Consider the following 16813-nt stretch of genomic DNA (forward strand, 5'->3'; position numbering starts at 1 on the left):
CCCTTGGTTTCATTAATGCGATGCATGCGTTCCATGATGTTGTATTGCACTCATTGATCTACCAGTTATGTTGAATGATTTCTCTTTTAATATCAATTACTCACAAATACTTCATATATTTCAATCATACAAACAACTGCTCATTCAATGTGTGACGGGCGTATTATATACCGCTCGCGGTAACCTTGTTGCCATGTAAAATGAAAAAAAAAATATACCTCCCTGTCGTATCACTTTTGAAAAAAATTGGCCTGAGAACCAAGTAATTAATTTTATTTGGCCTAATTACATCTCAAATCACCATCCCATTCCTGTCTCCCATTCAACCTCTAGTTCCTGTCTTCTGTTCATTATTCTCTGTCCTCTACCATGTCCTCTGTTCACCATCTCTTTTCTCCCTGTTTAGTGTTCATCATCTTACATCAAAATTCCTTACCCTCTATATACAGAGTTATGGTCCTTCAATTATTTTTTAACACCAAAGTTTATCCACGGCATAACATCTAAACCATCAAAGATATCTTAATCAAACTTAAAGTATACCTGCATCACCAATAAAAGGTGTGCAGTGCACTGGAAATAGGCTTTGTGCCCCACTATAGACAGAATTATGGCCCTTTGTTTATTTTTAATACCGAAGTTTGTCCAGAGCATAAGTTCCATGTTATTTCATCTACGTTGACCAATCTTAACATATTTATGTATCTTGGGAAGGTGGAATCTCTCGCACTAAAATCAGGTTTTGTGCAACACTATATACAGAGTTATGGCCCTTTGTTTATTTTTATAACCAAAGTTTGTCCACGGCATAACTTCCATGCTATTTAACCTACATTGACCAAACTTGCTATACTTTTAATGTATCTTGGGAAGTAGGAGTGTCACATTCTAATTTCGGGTCTTGTTCCCCACTATATAAAGAGATTTGGCCCTTTGTTAATTTGTTATACCGAAGTTTGTCTATTGGCTTATAAGGGGAAAAATATGATTTTGTTCACAAAATAAAATTCTAGTCATTTTCTGTCATCATCCGATTCCTGTCTCAAGTTCTATTTTCCTGGCCCCTATCCTATCTTTGTCAATGTTCATTCGTTCCGTTCCTATCGTATTTCTATCCTTTGGTGTTCATTATTTCTTGTCTCCTAAATGCTGTCAAGTACAGATGTAAAATGTTAACATCACTGGGATCTTCAACTTGTTGCTGGAACTCTGTGTTAAGGAGATTTCATAAAATGGAAACTTATAATATTTTTCTATCAAAATGTGTGGCTTAATGTATATTAACTGTTTTCCTCAAGAAAATCACTGTGTATGACTGGCTACCTAGATGGTTGGAGATACTAGACAATGGATCAATTTATAATATCAGTGATACAGTATCAACGCCAGAGAGACCAACATGCCCTTATAAAGGTAAGATTTATATATAATATCTACATCACTAATACATACATACATATATCTACATCACTGATACATTAAAGATATAGGTAAGATTATACATTATTCTACAATGTAGAAGAGGTAGGGTTTAATAGAAATGTCCACATCAAGTGATTAGCACTTATTGTGTAATACCAAGCACACCAACATACTCTGTCTCCTGCATACACACACACAAGCACACATACACTATACACATGGAGGCTCGTCCTTAAGGTTGCTCAACACACCACGAAAATATGGATAAAAACCATTGAAATCTAAATATAATGTTTCCTATGATTACCCAATAACTTCCTAGACCGACAAGCTCATCATTTTTTTCCCGAAAACCATGGAAAATGCCATTTTTTAAAATAAAACTTTCTCAACTTTTTGAGGCTGCATAATTATGCATCTTCACATATTAATTGCCTGAGGCCGTTTATACCAATGTACGGCACACAAAATTATACAACGTGGAGACGAATTAATTTCCAACTTTATCAATTTAACAAATAAGGACAAGTAAAACAAGTTTCAAAATTGTATTTGGAACTATTTTTTTTTTTTTTTTAAATAACATAAAAACTTCAAAAACTGGAATGTCTCCCAAACTGACGGTTTGAAACATTGTGATGTAAAACCAACTTCTGTAGACTTTTTATACGACTGTCAAATTTGACGGTAGTATTATGGTATGGGGTTGTCGATCTGTCCGGTGTAAACTTTTGTTTGTCCGGAAATCTCCTCCTACATTTTTCGACCGATCTCTTTGAAACTTGGTATACATTATAATCATGATATGAAGTTGTGTCTCCCTTAAAAGAATTTTGATTCGACAATTTTTCCAAAAGTTATTGCCCTTTGTTCTTTTCAGTATTTGATTTTTGTCCGGCAATCTCCTCCTACATTTTTCAACGGGTCTCTTTGAAACTTAGTATACATTATGATCATGATATGAAGTTGTGTCTTCCTTAAAAGAATTTTGATTCAACGATTTTTGCAAAAGTTAATTATTGCCCTTTGTTCATTTCAGTATTTGAATTTTGTCCGGCAATCTCCTACATTTTTCAACGGATCTCTTTGAAACTTAGAATACATTATAATCATGATATGAAGTTGCGTCTCCCTTAAAAGAATTTTGATTCGACGATTTTTGCAAGAGTTATTGCCCTTTGTTCATTTCAGTATTTGATTTTTTGTCTGAAGATTTTCTCCTACATTTTCTATAGCATGTCAGCTAACCACCCTTAGAATGATGCAGATCTTATTTCAATGTAAGAAAGTATATAACACTATATGGCATTCGACGGGCGTATTTTGTTCCGCCCCGCGGTACTCTTATTACATCTTCTAATGCAGATTGTGCAGCATACTCAATTCCCTGTGTGTCTCTAACTAAAGACAGCTGACAATAATTAAGTAGAGCGACCAGGCAGAATATCTCTAAACATATACATGCTGTCTACAAAGCCAATCACTGTAGTTAACAATCCACAAGTGACATGTTTTTGAATGGCTTTTCCAAGTATAACAGAGTCAAATGTCTTGCCATTATGACACACTAATACTGGATTGGGAATACCCTTCAACCAGTGGTTGAAGTCCATTAAACATGTCTCCTCTGTAACTGCATCAAGTCTTCTGTCATGGTGATAAAATTTGGTACCTACAATATGTAGACCAGTTACAGCACTTGCTTTGGGATTGATTGGGATAGTAAGCATGACATGCCTATCAAAAGACTATCATGATCACCATAAACAGCTGCCAGTTGTACTATTTCTGAAGATGTACCTGTAATATATAACATTATAAATTGATACTTCAGATATTGATAAAATTACATGAATCAACTTCAAATCTACATATATATATATATATCTGTCAACAAACTCATAAAAACATCAGATTCTGAGATATATGGCAAGGGTCATAACTCTGATTTTAGCATAACTGCATGTATTGTAATATAGGATCATTTCTTAAAAAAAAGAGATAATTTCTAATCACTGTAAGATTGTCAAGCAATTATGTAATGTAAGTATTGTTGTTGTATGATTTTTACTTGTGTGAAGAACACATGCTATGCAAATAAAAGAATTGTAGAATAAATATAATGTTTCATGATATTTTCATTTTTGAGAAAAGTAAGAAATGGAAATTGTACCTAGGCCAGTTGTCTCTAAATCAAAATACACATAGCTGTATTTTCCAGGTGGTATATATGTTTGTAGGAACTTGAGGGATGATATATGTTCTGGTATGGCTGTTAGATCTTGTGAAGTACTGTCATCCATGTCGACTCCAGATTGATATGTTGCTCCCTTTTTGACTTCTGTTGTTGAAACATGTGTGGCTGTTGATGTTCGAAGCTCATGACGACGTTTCTTGTATTCTGTGCTACTCTTTCGATCATTGTCATTCTCTCTTTTCCTGTCCATGGATTGTATATGATCCTCTGTGTTTTTACCGGGAGACAATAAGAGTTGTTCATGTGCCTGAAATTCAAAATAAATAAATTAGAATATCTAATGGAAACTAATTTCACAACAAACATTTAATCCAAAGTTTGAAAAAGAAACACACTGTACATTGTATGTGTAAAATGAATATGGTGTTTAAGCCATTTAAATGAAAAATGTTTTGTCTATAAACATAAATTAAAACATTTGAGTGTAGTTAAACATGGAATAAATATGAACTATACCTTTGCTATAGTTGAGGGACCAATGTTTTTCTGTGCAACAGCTGCAGCAACTCTAAAAGCAGTGCTTACTGACACTGAGAATCACTTAAGAGCGAAAAAATCAATTCTACGACTTAATCTACCTTATTATACCAGTAAACTTCAATTAGCATTGAATTTTACAAAACACAATCTAAATCATAAATTCATGACCGAACTTAATGACGTACCAGCTAAATAATCTATGAATGGCTAACTTAATGATGTACAATCTAAATCATATTTGCATTGCCCAAATTACGGAAACACTCTCTAAATTAGCGAAGCACCATTTAAATTTAAAAACCATATCCAAGTTATCGGGACATGGACCAGTTTTCAGGAACAACAACCAATTTTCAGGGACAACAACCAATTTTCAGGAACATAACAATTCAATAAGATTGTGCCTTTGTTCCCGAAAACTGGTCGTTGGCCCCCGAAAATTAAGTCGTTGTCCCGCTCACTCGCACAGCGGTATTCCCTTTGATGTAGCCGCGCTCCGGCGAAGCCCGTACAGGTGAGGCAGTCTATAGTCCCTGCCTTGCTGGCCGTGTTGTCGGTATAGCTATGCAAAGACGGTTGCTCTAATTCCGTAATCAAAACGATATAATAACACAGGTCGATAGTACACTTATATTTACTTCGAATGAAATAAATAAAGACCAAGGAAATAATGCTTATTTTGTACTACGGCCAGGGTTAGGATCGAAATGAACGACCATTTGAGAATAATGCATAACTTTTACCGTATTGCTGAACTGGTGCTTTGATACATCACTCCAGGGACACATGAAGCCAGTATATACGTCTCTGATCACTCATATAATAATCAAAAACACAATATGAACTCTCAATATTAACGATATTTAATGACGAATGATAAGTACGTCCCGATGTCGTATACAACTTATATTACGTAAACTATATCCCCCGGCTCCGTTCGGTCCGAGGTAAATGTTCATAAACGAACCACTGTATATATATATATATGTTAAGACAGTTTACGTTCCTATTTTGCTTCATATACCTTTCAATCGTTTTTTATGTTGTTAATAGTTTTGTGATTTATATAATCCTCTTAGTAAGGAGATTCCCGATCACCTGTCCTCTCAGCTTTTAATTTCTATTGTATTTAACATAAATGTATTTTATTCATATTTTGGTGTTTTTTTAATCATTACTGATATAATTTCAATTAAATGGAACTTTATCTTTCCTGTACTGTCGTAAGAATATCCCTTCTGATTTAATGTTTCATGTTATAATATTTAAGGTTGAACTTTCTATTTAGTTTAGGTTATCGGGTGATAAAGAAAAAATAATTTACCCGGGTTCCATTGTAGTTATCACCCGATAACCTAAATTGAATAGAAAGTTAATCCTTATATTTATAGCCTTTTTCTTTACATAAAACGCGTCCATTTATGTCATCAAAGTAAACGTATGTAAATGAACACACAATCCAGCCGTCCTGTCAGTCAACAACGTGACGTCATCGGAATGTATGAATTTCAACAATGTATATTTACATTTCAACAATGTATCTTTTGCATGAATACACTAATGAGTTACACATCTGGTATCCGAGGTACTCCTGTTAACTTCCTAAAACAGCAATGTAAGCTCCCGGGTTGTTGAAACTTCGAGTGATAATGACAATGATCTCCACAAAGGCTTTCATTAGAAAAAATACCATTTAAGTTACGTACACTTATGTGTTTAAAGTGAACGAAATTTTCGAAATATCTTGTTTCTTTATTCATTTAAAGCGAACTTAACCATTTCAGAAAGATAATGTGCATCCGTATGTCAGTTATCAAAACTGTATAAAGTAAAGAGAGAAAAAAAATAGAGCATTATTCTTAACCAGAGACGTTATATTACAATATATACGACTTTGGTGTATAGTCTAAACAGTTGCTCTCGTCTAACGAACCTGTGATTACTAAAATTTAGAACCTATGAAACTTCTTATATAAAAGGCTAAGCGTGATCCGGTTGTTAAATATATGAATTATCAGAATTAATATTGAATATTGTATTACCTGTCTTCAGACAGAGACATATAAAGCCGTAAGTAGTATATACGTTTCCGCTTCAGGTCAACCATGACAATCAGAATAATATATAAACTAAAGGTATTTTGTTTTGGTTTCCTTTATATCATAACCAGAGACCTTCTCTGTATTAACGTAATATGTTAGGTATCAGTACATTTTACTCATAGTTCCAGTAGTATTAGTAATCATTATCATATACATATATAGATAAAATATATTGCCGTGTGAATGATGTAATTGATATACAGTAGGTGTTAAGATAAGTTCTGTGCACTGATCTTACACGAAAATGGCACCGTTTCATTGGTTGATATACCTGTCAATCACGCGCGGTAGAGAGGTGGGCCCTCGCGATGATTGGTTGATGTTCTTGTCGATGCTCCGCTGTTGTTTGATTGACAAGAATATCACGGGCCGTAATTCTCGTCACACTCTGGTGCATGCTGTGTACACAACCGCCAGTCATGTCGTCGTTGAACAGCACTACTACGTGATCTGTTTCTGTGCCGGATTATATATATTGCAAAGTTACTGTACCGCTACGGTCCAAATATACGGAAATGTATCAGTAAAAATATTTACAAAATAACTTCAACGTTGGTGTCTTCTGTGTTTGAATGTCAATAAAACGTATAGCATATTTTCGGTATTACCGTTTAATGACAAATCGACGACACTGTGTCGTCCTTATGTTAGGTCGAAAATTCAAATAAACAACAAAATACCGACAGTTACACATTTGATATTATTCAATACAGTACTTATTGATGTGTAATGCCACGGACTTAGATATAATTAAACATCTTTGTTCAATAATGAAAAGCATCTCGATCCACTCCTTGAGCCGGCTTAGGTGTGAAATTTGCGACAGGTACAAAATACTAAACACACCTGTGTCCAGTGCTTGATTGATAGGTTTTGCGTCCGCTTCACTACCGAGTAGTTCGGTCAATCACTGGTAAGATGTACAGGTGTGAAAACCACGTGATTATGTGGATATCCAATGCAATAACCTGAATTGAATTAATAATGTTTAATAAGATACAATGTATCATAAACAAAATTATAGCGGATACGTACGTATATACTGGTTTTATTCGTCTTTGATTAGAATTATGATAACGGAATATTTTCAGTATATAGGTTGTTTCTATAATTTTGTAGAGGTAGGGGTGCTGCCATGATATAAATGTAAATTAGAAATGTTTTATAATACTTTGGCAGTGCGATCACATTACATTATTACCATGCTGATATGATATTTAAACATTATTAGCTGTATACATGGATAATTACAATGGCACATGTAGTCACAGGTAAAGCATAGTTTCAGGTAGATTCAAGCATATCACACCTGCCGGTTGAAATAACAGACCTGTGCTCTAAGGGGGTTAGAGGTGTGATCAAACACCACACAAGTTCTGTATTACCACTGTCATAATTATGCTGTAATGAGTTAATTGGAGATTCCCAGGTAAGACCCACAGGTAAGAAAACTGTACCTGGTAATCCAATTCAATTCAGTTTATTGCTTTGAAAAGCCACATAATCACGTGGTTTCACACCTGTATATTTTACCTGTGATTATCCAAACTACTCGGTAGTGAAGCGGACGCAAAACCTATCAATCAAGCACTGGACACGGTGTGTTTAGTGTGATGTACCTGTACCCAAATTTTAAAACTAAGCCGGCTAAAGGAGTGGATCGAGTTGCTTTACATTATTGAACCAAGATGTTAAATTATAACTTGTGTATATTACATGTATATGGAGAGAAAAAGTTTAACCTTCATAATTCAATTATATTTTCGAGATAAATATAATCACGGACTCAGATTATCTAAGTCCTCGATATAACTTAGCATCGCATCAATAAGTACTGTATTGTATAATGATATTCAATGTGTAACTGTCGGTATTTTGTTGTTTATTTGAATTGTCGACCTAACATAAGGACGACACAGTGTAGTCAATTTGTCATTAAACGGTAATACCGAAAATATGCTATACGTTTTTTTGACACTCAAACACAGAAGACACCAACGTTGAAGTTATTTGTTAACATTTTTCACTGATACATTTCCGTATATTTGGACTGTAACGGTACAGTAACTTTGCAATATATATAATCCTGCACAGAAACTGGTCACGTAGTAGTGCTGTTCAACGACGACATGATTGGCGTTTGTGTACACAGCATGACAAAAGGTGATTACGTGTTGTCATCCAATTATAGGCTAATGTCGATTGGATGTCTTGTGATATATATTAACCCTTATAATAATAATTTATTTTATTAAAGAGTCACATATCCATTCACAATTTAAAGTTTCTAGTTGAAACAAAATTGATAGAATTAATTATCCGGCCAAGTTGACCTATGAGACACTATTTCAACGTTAAATACAGATTACTGTAAAAGCATAATATTTCGTTGGGGATTTAATTTCGTTTATTTCGTGGTTTAAAGAAAACCATGAAATATAATCCCAACGAAATTTTAATCGCACGAAATAGAAATTAGCGAAAATATGAAATAAACTATTACTTTAATTACAAACCATGCTGTATTTACATTTAGACACAGGTCATGATAAACGGTGTACTTATCGTCACAGACACAGAGTTAAACACTTATAACTATAGCGCGTCAATCAAGCGTTTGTTACATCGCTCTTTGTATGTAAATTATAGAGCATGACGGATTTGACCGATACCCATAGTGTGAGTTTATCTCGCCGGGTCTTACCTGAACCTCGCAAGCAGTACGGTGACCATCGGGCGATGGTCGATCTATTGTTTTCCACTGACTGGGGTGAAGCGAGGTGTGAAAATTTCACCTGGAGTGGATGGGTGATCACCTCGGGCGATGTACGGTAAGTCTTATTGTCCAGGTGTCAAACATAAAATAACTGGGTTTGAAAATATTGATTTCACGAAATATTTTCCCCACGAACTTGTCCCAAATCCAAAACAACGAAATTTAACCACCAACGTAAATATATGCTTTTACAGTATACTATGATTTAAAAATTAAAGTACAAATCAACTTCTCCACGGTCGGTTGCTGGTTACTTAATCAGATAATGAAATAACAAGATTTTTCCTTTGTTAAAGAAATAATTAACTGGGCCAACCTACCTGCAAACATATAAACATGCACACGTATGTACAATCAATCATATCAACATGTTTTTTTCATAACAACCACTTACCTATACATTCAACAACATTTTGCACATACTTGTACAATTATACCCTCTTGTCAAATACAGCTTTTTATACATTACATACCAAGTCAACCCACTTTTTCACTAACATTTTATGCGAGGACCAGGCTGCCTGCGCTAAGTAAAACGAATTCAGTACAAATGTCACTTTAGTATTTGAACATTGTGTTAGCAGGAAAAAAGTATTTCAGTATTAGCAATAGCAAAACAGTCCTATAAATAAATATTTGCTTTTGTCTATTATATTTTAACATGAACACCGATAATTCTCATAATACATTGTCACAGTTCCTTAGTTTAATGATTTTTCCTTGACGCTTACAAGTAGTGATTACATTTAATTATCCTTCAATGCTTAGTTAGAAAGTTCATACAGACCAACAGCTATATTTATACACCTACAATTTCAACATACATGTCCAATACAATGTACATCCACATGTAAGGTTTCTGTGCACGATTATACATTACAAACAAAGTAAACCTACTTTCTCATAATAAAATTGTATGCATGGGATGCTTGCACCAATTAAAAAAGAATTCAGAACGAATGTCACTTTCAAGTTTAAATATATTGTACAACAGGAAACAGAAAAAGAAATACCAAATGTCACTGCGAGTACATGCACCAGAATGTGACGAGAATTACGGCCCGTGATATTCTTGTCAATCAAACAACAGCGGAGCATCGACAAGAACATCAACCAATCATCGCGAGGGCCCACCTCTCTACCGCGCGTGATTGACAGGTATATCAACCAATGAAACGGTGCCATTTTCGTGTAAGATCAGTGCACAGAACTTATCTTAACACATATTGTATATCAATTACATCATTCACACGGCAATATATTTTATCTATATATGTATTTGATAATGATTACTAATACTACTGGAACTATGAGTGAAATGTACTGATACCTAATATATTACGTTAATACAGAGAAGGTATCTGGTTATGATAGAAAGGAAACCAAAACAAAATACCTTTAGTTTATATATTATTCTGATTGTCATGGTTGACCTGAAGCGGAAACGTATATACTACTTACGGCTTTATATGTCTCTGTCTGAAGACAGGTAATACAATATTCAATATTAATTCTGATAATTCATATATTTAACAACCGGATCACGCTTAGCCTTTTATATAAGAAGTTTCATAGGTTCTAAATTTTAGTAATCACAGGTTCGTTAGACGAGAGCAACTGTTTAGACTATACACCAAAGTCGTATATATTGTAATATAACGTCTCTGGTTAAGAATAATGCTCTATTTTTTTTCTCTCTTTACTTTATACAGTTTTGATAACTGACATACGGATGCACATTATCTTTCTGAAATGGTTAAGTTCGCTTTAAATGAATAAAGAAACAAGATATTTCGAAAATTTCGTTCACTTTAAACACATAAGTGTACGTAACTTAAATGGTATTTTTTCTAATGAAAGCCTTTGTGGAGATCATTGTCATTATCACTCGAAGTTTCAACAACCCGGGAGCTTACATTGCTGTTTTAGGAAGTTAACAGGAGTACCTCGGATACCAGATGTGTAACTCATTAGTGTATTCATGCAAAAGATACATTGTTGAAATGTAAACATACATTGTTGAAATTCATACATTCCGATGACGTCACGTTGTTGACTGACAGGACGGCTGGATTGTGTGTTCATTTACATACGTTTACTTTGATGACATAAATGGACGCGTTTTATGTAAAGAAAAAGGCTATAAATATAAGGATTAACTTTCTATTCAATTTAGGTTATCGGGTGATAACTACAATGGAACCCGGGTAAATTATTTTTTCTTTATCACCCGATAACCTAAACTAAATAGAAAGTTCAACCTTAAATATTATAACATGAAACATTAAATCAGAAGGGATATTCTTACGACAGTACAGGAAAGATAAAGTTCCATTTAATTGAAATTATATCAGTAATGATTAAAAAAACACCAAAATATGAATAAAATACATTTATGTTAAATACAATAGAAATTAAAAGCTGAGAGGACAGGTGATCGGGAATCTCCTTACTAAGAGGATTATATAAATCACAAAACTATTAACAACATAAAAAACGATTGAAAGGTATATGAAGCAAAATAGGAACGTAAACTGTCTTAACATATATATATATATACAGTGGTTCGTTTATGAACATTTACACAATCGGTTCATCATTTGCACGAGTTTATCAATAAATACTGGACAACTAGTACCTCGGACCGAACGGAGCCGGGGGATATAGTTTACGTAATATAAGTTGTATACGACATCGGGACGTACTTATCGTTCGTCATTAAATATCGTTAATATTGAGAGTTCATATTGTGTCTTTGATTATTATATGAGTGATCAGAGACGTATATACTGGCTTCATGTGTCCCTGGAGTGATGTATCAAAGCACCAGTTCAGCAATACGGTAAAAGTTATGCATTATTCTCAAATGGTCGTTCATTTCGATCCTAACCCTGGCCGTAGTACAAAATAAGCATTATTTCCTTGGTCTTTATTTATTTCATTCGAAGTAAATATAAGTGTACTATCGACCTGTGTTATTATATCGTTTTGATTACGGAATTAGAGCGACCGTCTTTGCATAGCTATACCGACAACACGGCCAGCAAGGCAGGGACTATAGACTGCCTCACCTGTACGGGCTTCGCCGGAGCGCGGCTACATCAAAGGGAATACCGCTGTGCGAGTGAGCGGGACAACGACTTAATTTTCGGGGGCCAACGACCAGTTTTCGGGAACAAAGGCACAATCTTATTGAATTGTTATGTTCCTGAAAATTGGTTGTTGTCCCTGAAAATTGGTTGTTGTTCCTGAAAACTGGTCCATGTCCCGACAACTTGGATATGGTTTTTAAATTTAAATGGTGCTCCGCTAATTTGGAGAGTGTTTCCGTAATTTGGGCCATGCAAATATGATTTAGATTGTACATCATCAAGTTAGCCATGCATAGATTATTTAGCTGGTACGTCATGAAGTTCGGTCATGAATTTATGATTTAGATTGTGTTTTGTAAAATTCAATGCTAATTGAAGTTTACTGGTATAATAAGGTAGATTAAGTCGTAGAATTGATTTTTTCGCTCTTAAGTGATTCTCAGTGTGATGCTGCATAAAAATGAGGTTTTGGGTGTTTGGAGGCCACATTCCTGTTGAAGCTTTCGTTGCTTTGAGTACTTCAAACTCTACAAATCTTTTCACTTCCTTTTGAAAAAGTGTCAAATATTTTCCATATGGTAAATGTGTTGGTTTATATGTATCTGTTTTTTCCTTATACCGACACTATTCTTTGTTGCACATTTGATTGTCACCAAACACATGAGATGTTATAGCTTTTAGTCCAGATTTTAAACTCTCAGGATTGTCTGTACATTGTATTTGATTTAACAGCATATGCAAAACATTTACTTAAATGTCTTTAGGCCCAAGAGAGTGTATTTTTTCTCGTTTTTCAGTTCATAAAGCTTACTAGTGAAATATTTCTTTGTGTGTGATTGAAATCTGAAGATATTTTGAGTAATAGATCAAATGATGTATTTGCTTTAGCATGTGTAGTTGTATCGTTATCCATCACTATGTTGTCAACATGGTAGCCCTTCTTATCTAGGTCTTACAGCATAGTTACCGCCATGTCAGCTTCCATTGCCTTGGATGATGACGACCAATTCTTTTTACAATCATGTTCTGTTACATCGGTATTTGTTCTAGCAGCAATATTACAAAAGTGGCACCTAACTGCGTAAGCAACAACTTTTCCTGTTTCTCCTCCTTTCATAGATCCATGTCCTACAAATAAATGTAGCCATTAGAAACCCTATAAACAGAACTTGGGAAATACATGAAGAACATAGTGAGAATACCATCAACCCATAATTTTGCTAAATTTTCATTTTTAATAAAATCACACAAATTATGTAAGATCCTTTATTTAAAATTCAATGTTATTGAAATATGAAAAAGTATTAAAACTACATAAAAACTGTGTTAAATATATTATGTTTTGGTTTTACCAGAGAGACTTGCCTAATTTCTGCCACTCCCACGTGTTTGCCACGTACCATGCATCGGATGATACAGATTTGTCTATGTGTTGACCATTTTGACTGTTACTGAAAAGGGAGACAATAAACATCAGATATAAATTGCACACAGTACTAGTAACAGGGAAGCAGCTTGGAATAACACCGTAATGTCCTTACTACACGTACATGCCAATCCTCTATTTATACAAAAAAATAACAACATAAAACATGTACAGCCCTCACCTTCCTAATATTGAATACCATTTGTGGAAATTGATTTATCATTAAATGAGAACCTTCTTGCCTATGTTGCTCCTTTTCTAAGGCTTCATCACATGTAGTCTCCGCCACAGATTCCAAAGCTGTTCCTGCTTCTCTCTCCCTCCTATTAAAGTTGTTGATGAAATCTTGGGAATGGTTTAGAGCAGCAAGAATTTTGTTGATTGTAGTTTTCCACAATAAAGAAGGACTTTAAATGAAACAAAAAAATAAATCACATTCATATTCTTAATATATTATGAACATATTACTGGTAAAAAAAAATTAGAAAATATTTTTTTTTGACATGTTTTAGCATATACAAATTTACAAGTTAACATTTATTTCTCTACTTTACATGAATAAATTTACATACATGTATTTAACATACCTGCACCTAATTTTGTGTTGACATCCCAGATATTACTTCCATGTCTTTTGCCTGTTGCAACATATGTGATATGGTTGCATCTACAGCATTTTATTAAGTAGGCTTCCAATACCATAACGTCCTTCGTTCACACAACTTGACAGACGGAGGGGTTGATGACAAAATGAGCATCCTTTGTCTAAATTTGTGGCTAATATGGCTAGCTCCACCACACGTCTTCCTTCAAAAATGTTTTTGTTTGAACAAAGTCCTTCATCAACATTATTGTTTTCATAGATGTTGTCAGCACTGCTGGTACCATTTTCATCAGAATAATCATCATCATCTTCTTCATCATCCGTTACATAATTATCAGTTGGATAATCATCTAAAATAAATGTATAAATCCCTGAATCAATGGACACCTGACATATATAATTTCTATTTGCATTCAAATATGTGTAGAATAGGTGATATTGCCACAGTAATGTATGCTTATCTTATTAGATAAATACTGGGTTTATCAACTCTAGATCTATGTAGTATTGAACATTAAACAATTAACATGGAACAAATGCATACACAATACAATATCTAACATGATGTCATTCTCCAGCGATTGTATCGTATTTGTAAATCACATTATTGGAGTTAATATAATTTTCGACTGCTTCATAATATTTTCCCAGTGATATCAAAATAGCACAACCATGTACCTATCGATCATTTCTATATAAACAAAAGCACAAAAGGTTTAACTTTCCAGAGTTTGTTTGCTTTATGTGCAAGTATGAAATGGACCAGTATTTTGGTATTACTGTCTCGATAACTGGCATGATGAACAAACTTACATTTACTGTATGCAATTGGTCATGGTGCACATGGTTATTGTTTAGTTCACTGACATTGTTTCTTGAAGTGAATTTGCCGTGGCTATCTCTGTCCATTTCTAGACCTAATCTTTGACGTTTTCTTTAGCAACGTAACACAATCAGGGTTTCTACGGTCCTTCGAAACCATTGGCGAAAACGACATTAATGTAAAGCGTTCAAGTGATTGAGTATGCTTTTGTACTTTCAAAGTTGGAGAGTTTTTACAGAGTATGGGCACATTTCGCTTGGAATTATTCAGTCCGCTGTACTTTTTTCGGAAGTACGCCAGGAAAATGGCCACTGATGACGATGTGTCGAGTAACCTTACTTAGCTAATAATAGGACGTACGTTAAACAAAATTAAACCAAACCAAACTTTCATAATTACTTTGATTGATACAGTTGTTTAATTATAGAATATTAGTTATAATTGAGTCTTTGATGGATATTTCAATTGACCTTTTAATGAATACTTTGATTGATGTTTTAGCTGATATTTGATGGATTCTTTGATGTTTAATCTATACTTTGATTATTGTTTGATTACTATTTGATGTTTTAATTGATACTTTGATGTTTTAATGGATATTTAATGCATACTTTGATGTTTGATTTATAAGTTGATGTATTAATTGATTCTCTGATTAATTCTCTTATAAATTCTTTGATTGGTATTATGATTGAGTATTGATACTTTGGTCAATAAATGTTGATGAATTAATTTCTTAAGGTTATAATCCCAACATCCATCCTGGTATCACACACGAGTTTCAGTCGTCGGCCATGAGATTCGGACACACACTTGTCAGTCCTGGTTTGTGGCGTCGGTAAGTTATAATGAACCAACTTGTCGTCATTTAAGGGTCCCTGTCCCACTGCATTGTGTATTTTGTATATACAGTAGCATCCCTTTACTTTTCGTTTGGATATAACAGTAGCACAGTTGGGCCAAGACACTTTTGATGAGAGGGATAGTATAACAATCTGAAGTCCTGGGTTTTAATCCTGGTCTGACTCTGTTGATTTTTTTTTACACTCAGAACTCTGTTTGTTTGTTATATATTATTTATTATTTCTCATAAATGATGTCCGGAAGAGACATAGTCAATGCACAGAACTTTTGGAAGCATTCTGAATAATCGGAACTTCAACATTTTTAGCTCACCTGGTCCGAAGGACCAAGGTAAGCTTATGCCATACCGTGGCGTCCGTCGTCCGTCAACAATTTCTTTAAACGACTTCTTCTTCTTAACCACTAGTTGGAATTAAACTAAATTTGACTGGCAGCATCCCTAGGTGGTGGGGATTCAAAATTGTACAAATGGTGGGGCTGACCCCCCTAAGGGGTCAATTTGCCCATATTGCTTTAAGCGACTTCTTCTCTGGAACTAAGATGTGGATATCAACCACATTTGACTGGAAGCATCCCTAGGTGGTGGTGATTAAAAATTGTACAAATTGTGGGGCTGACTCCCCAGGGGGCTGAGGGGCGGGGCCAAAAGGGGGAAATTTGGCTTTATTGCTACAAATGACTTCTTCTGTAGAACTGTGCACTGGATATCAATCATATTTCATCAAAAGCGTTCCTGGGAGGCAGGGATTTAAAATTGTACAAATGGTGTGGCTGACCCCCCAGGGGGCTGAGGGGCAGGGCCAAAAAGGGTATTTGGCTATACTGCTTTAAGCGACTTCTTCTCTGGAACCAAGAAGTGGATATCAACCATATTTGACTGGAAAAATCACTAGGTGGTGGTGATTAAAAATTGTACAAATGGTGGGGCTGACTCCCCAGGGGGCTGAGGGGCGGGGCCAAAAGGGGG

General features: G+C 34.7%; 1 protein-coding gene across 1 annotated transcript in view; it reads left to right on the plus strand.

Annotated features, from left to right (window-relative positions):
- The window catches only part of LOC110445731 (dual oxidase 2-like), a 78520-nt gene that overhangs the window by 15275 nt on the left and 46432 nt on the right, over positions 1-16813 (plus strand). Inside the window, exons 7-8 of the mRNA XM_021490510.1 lie at positions 1299-1413; positions 15724-15820. Coding sequence (XP_021346185.1) covers positions 1299-1413; positions 15724-15820 — 212 coding nt within the window. The remainder of the gene's footprint in view (positions 1-1298; positions 1414-15723; positions 15821-16813) is intronic.

The sequence above is a fragment of the Mizuhopecten yessoensis genome, unplaced genomic scaffold (assembly GCF_002113885.1).
Source record: "Mizuhopecten yessoensis strain PY_sf001 unplaced genomic scaffold, ASM211388v2 scaffold2329, whole genome shotgun sequence".
In the NCBI taxonomy this organism is placed as follows: Eukaryota; Metazoa; Mollusca; class Bivalvia; order Pectinida; family Pectinidae; genus Mizuhopecten; species Mizuhopecten yessoensis.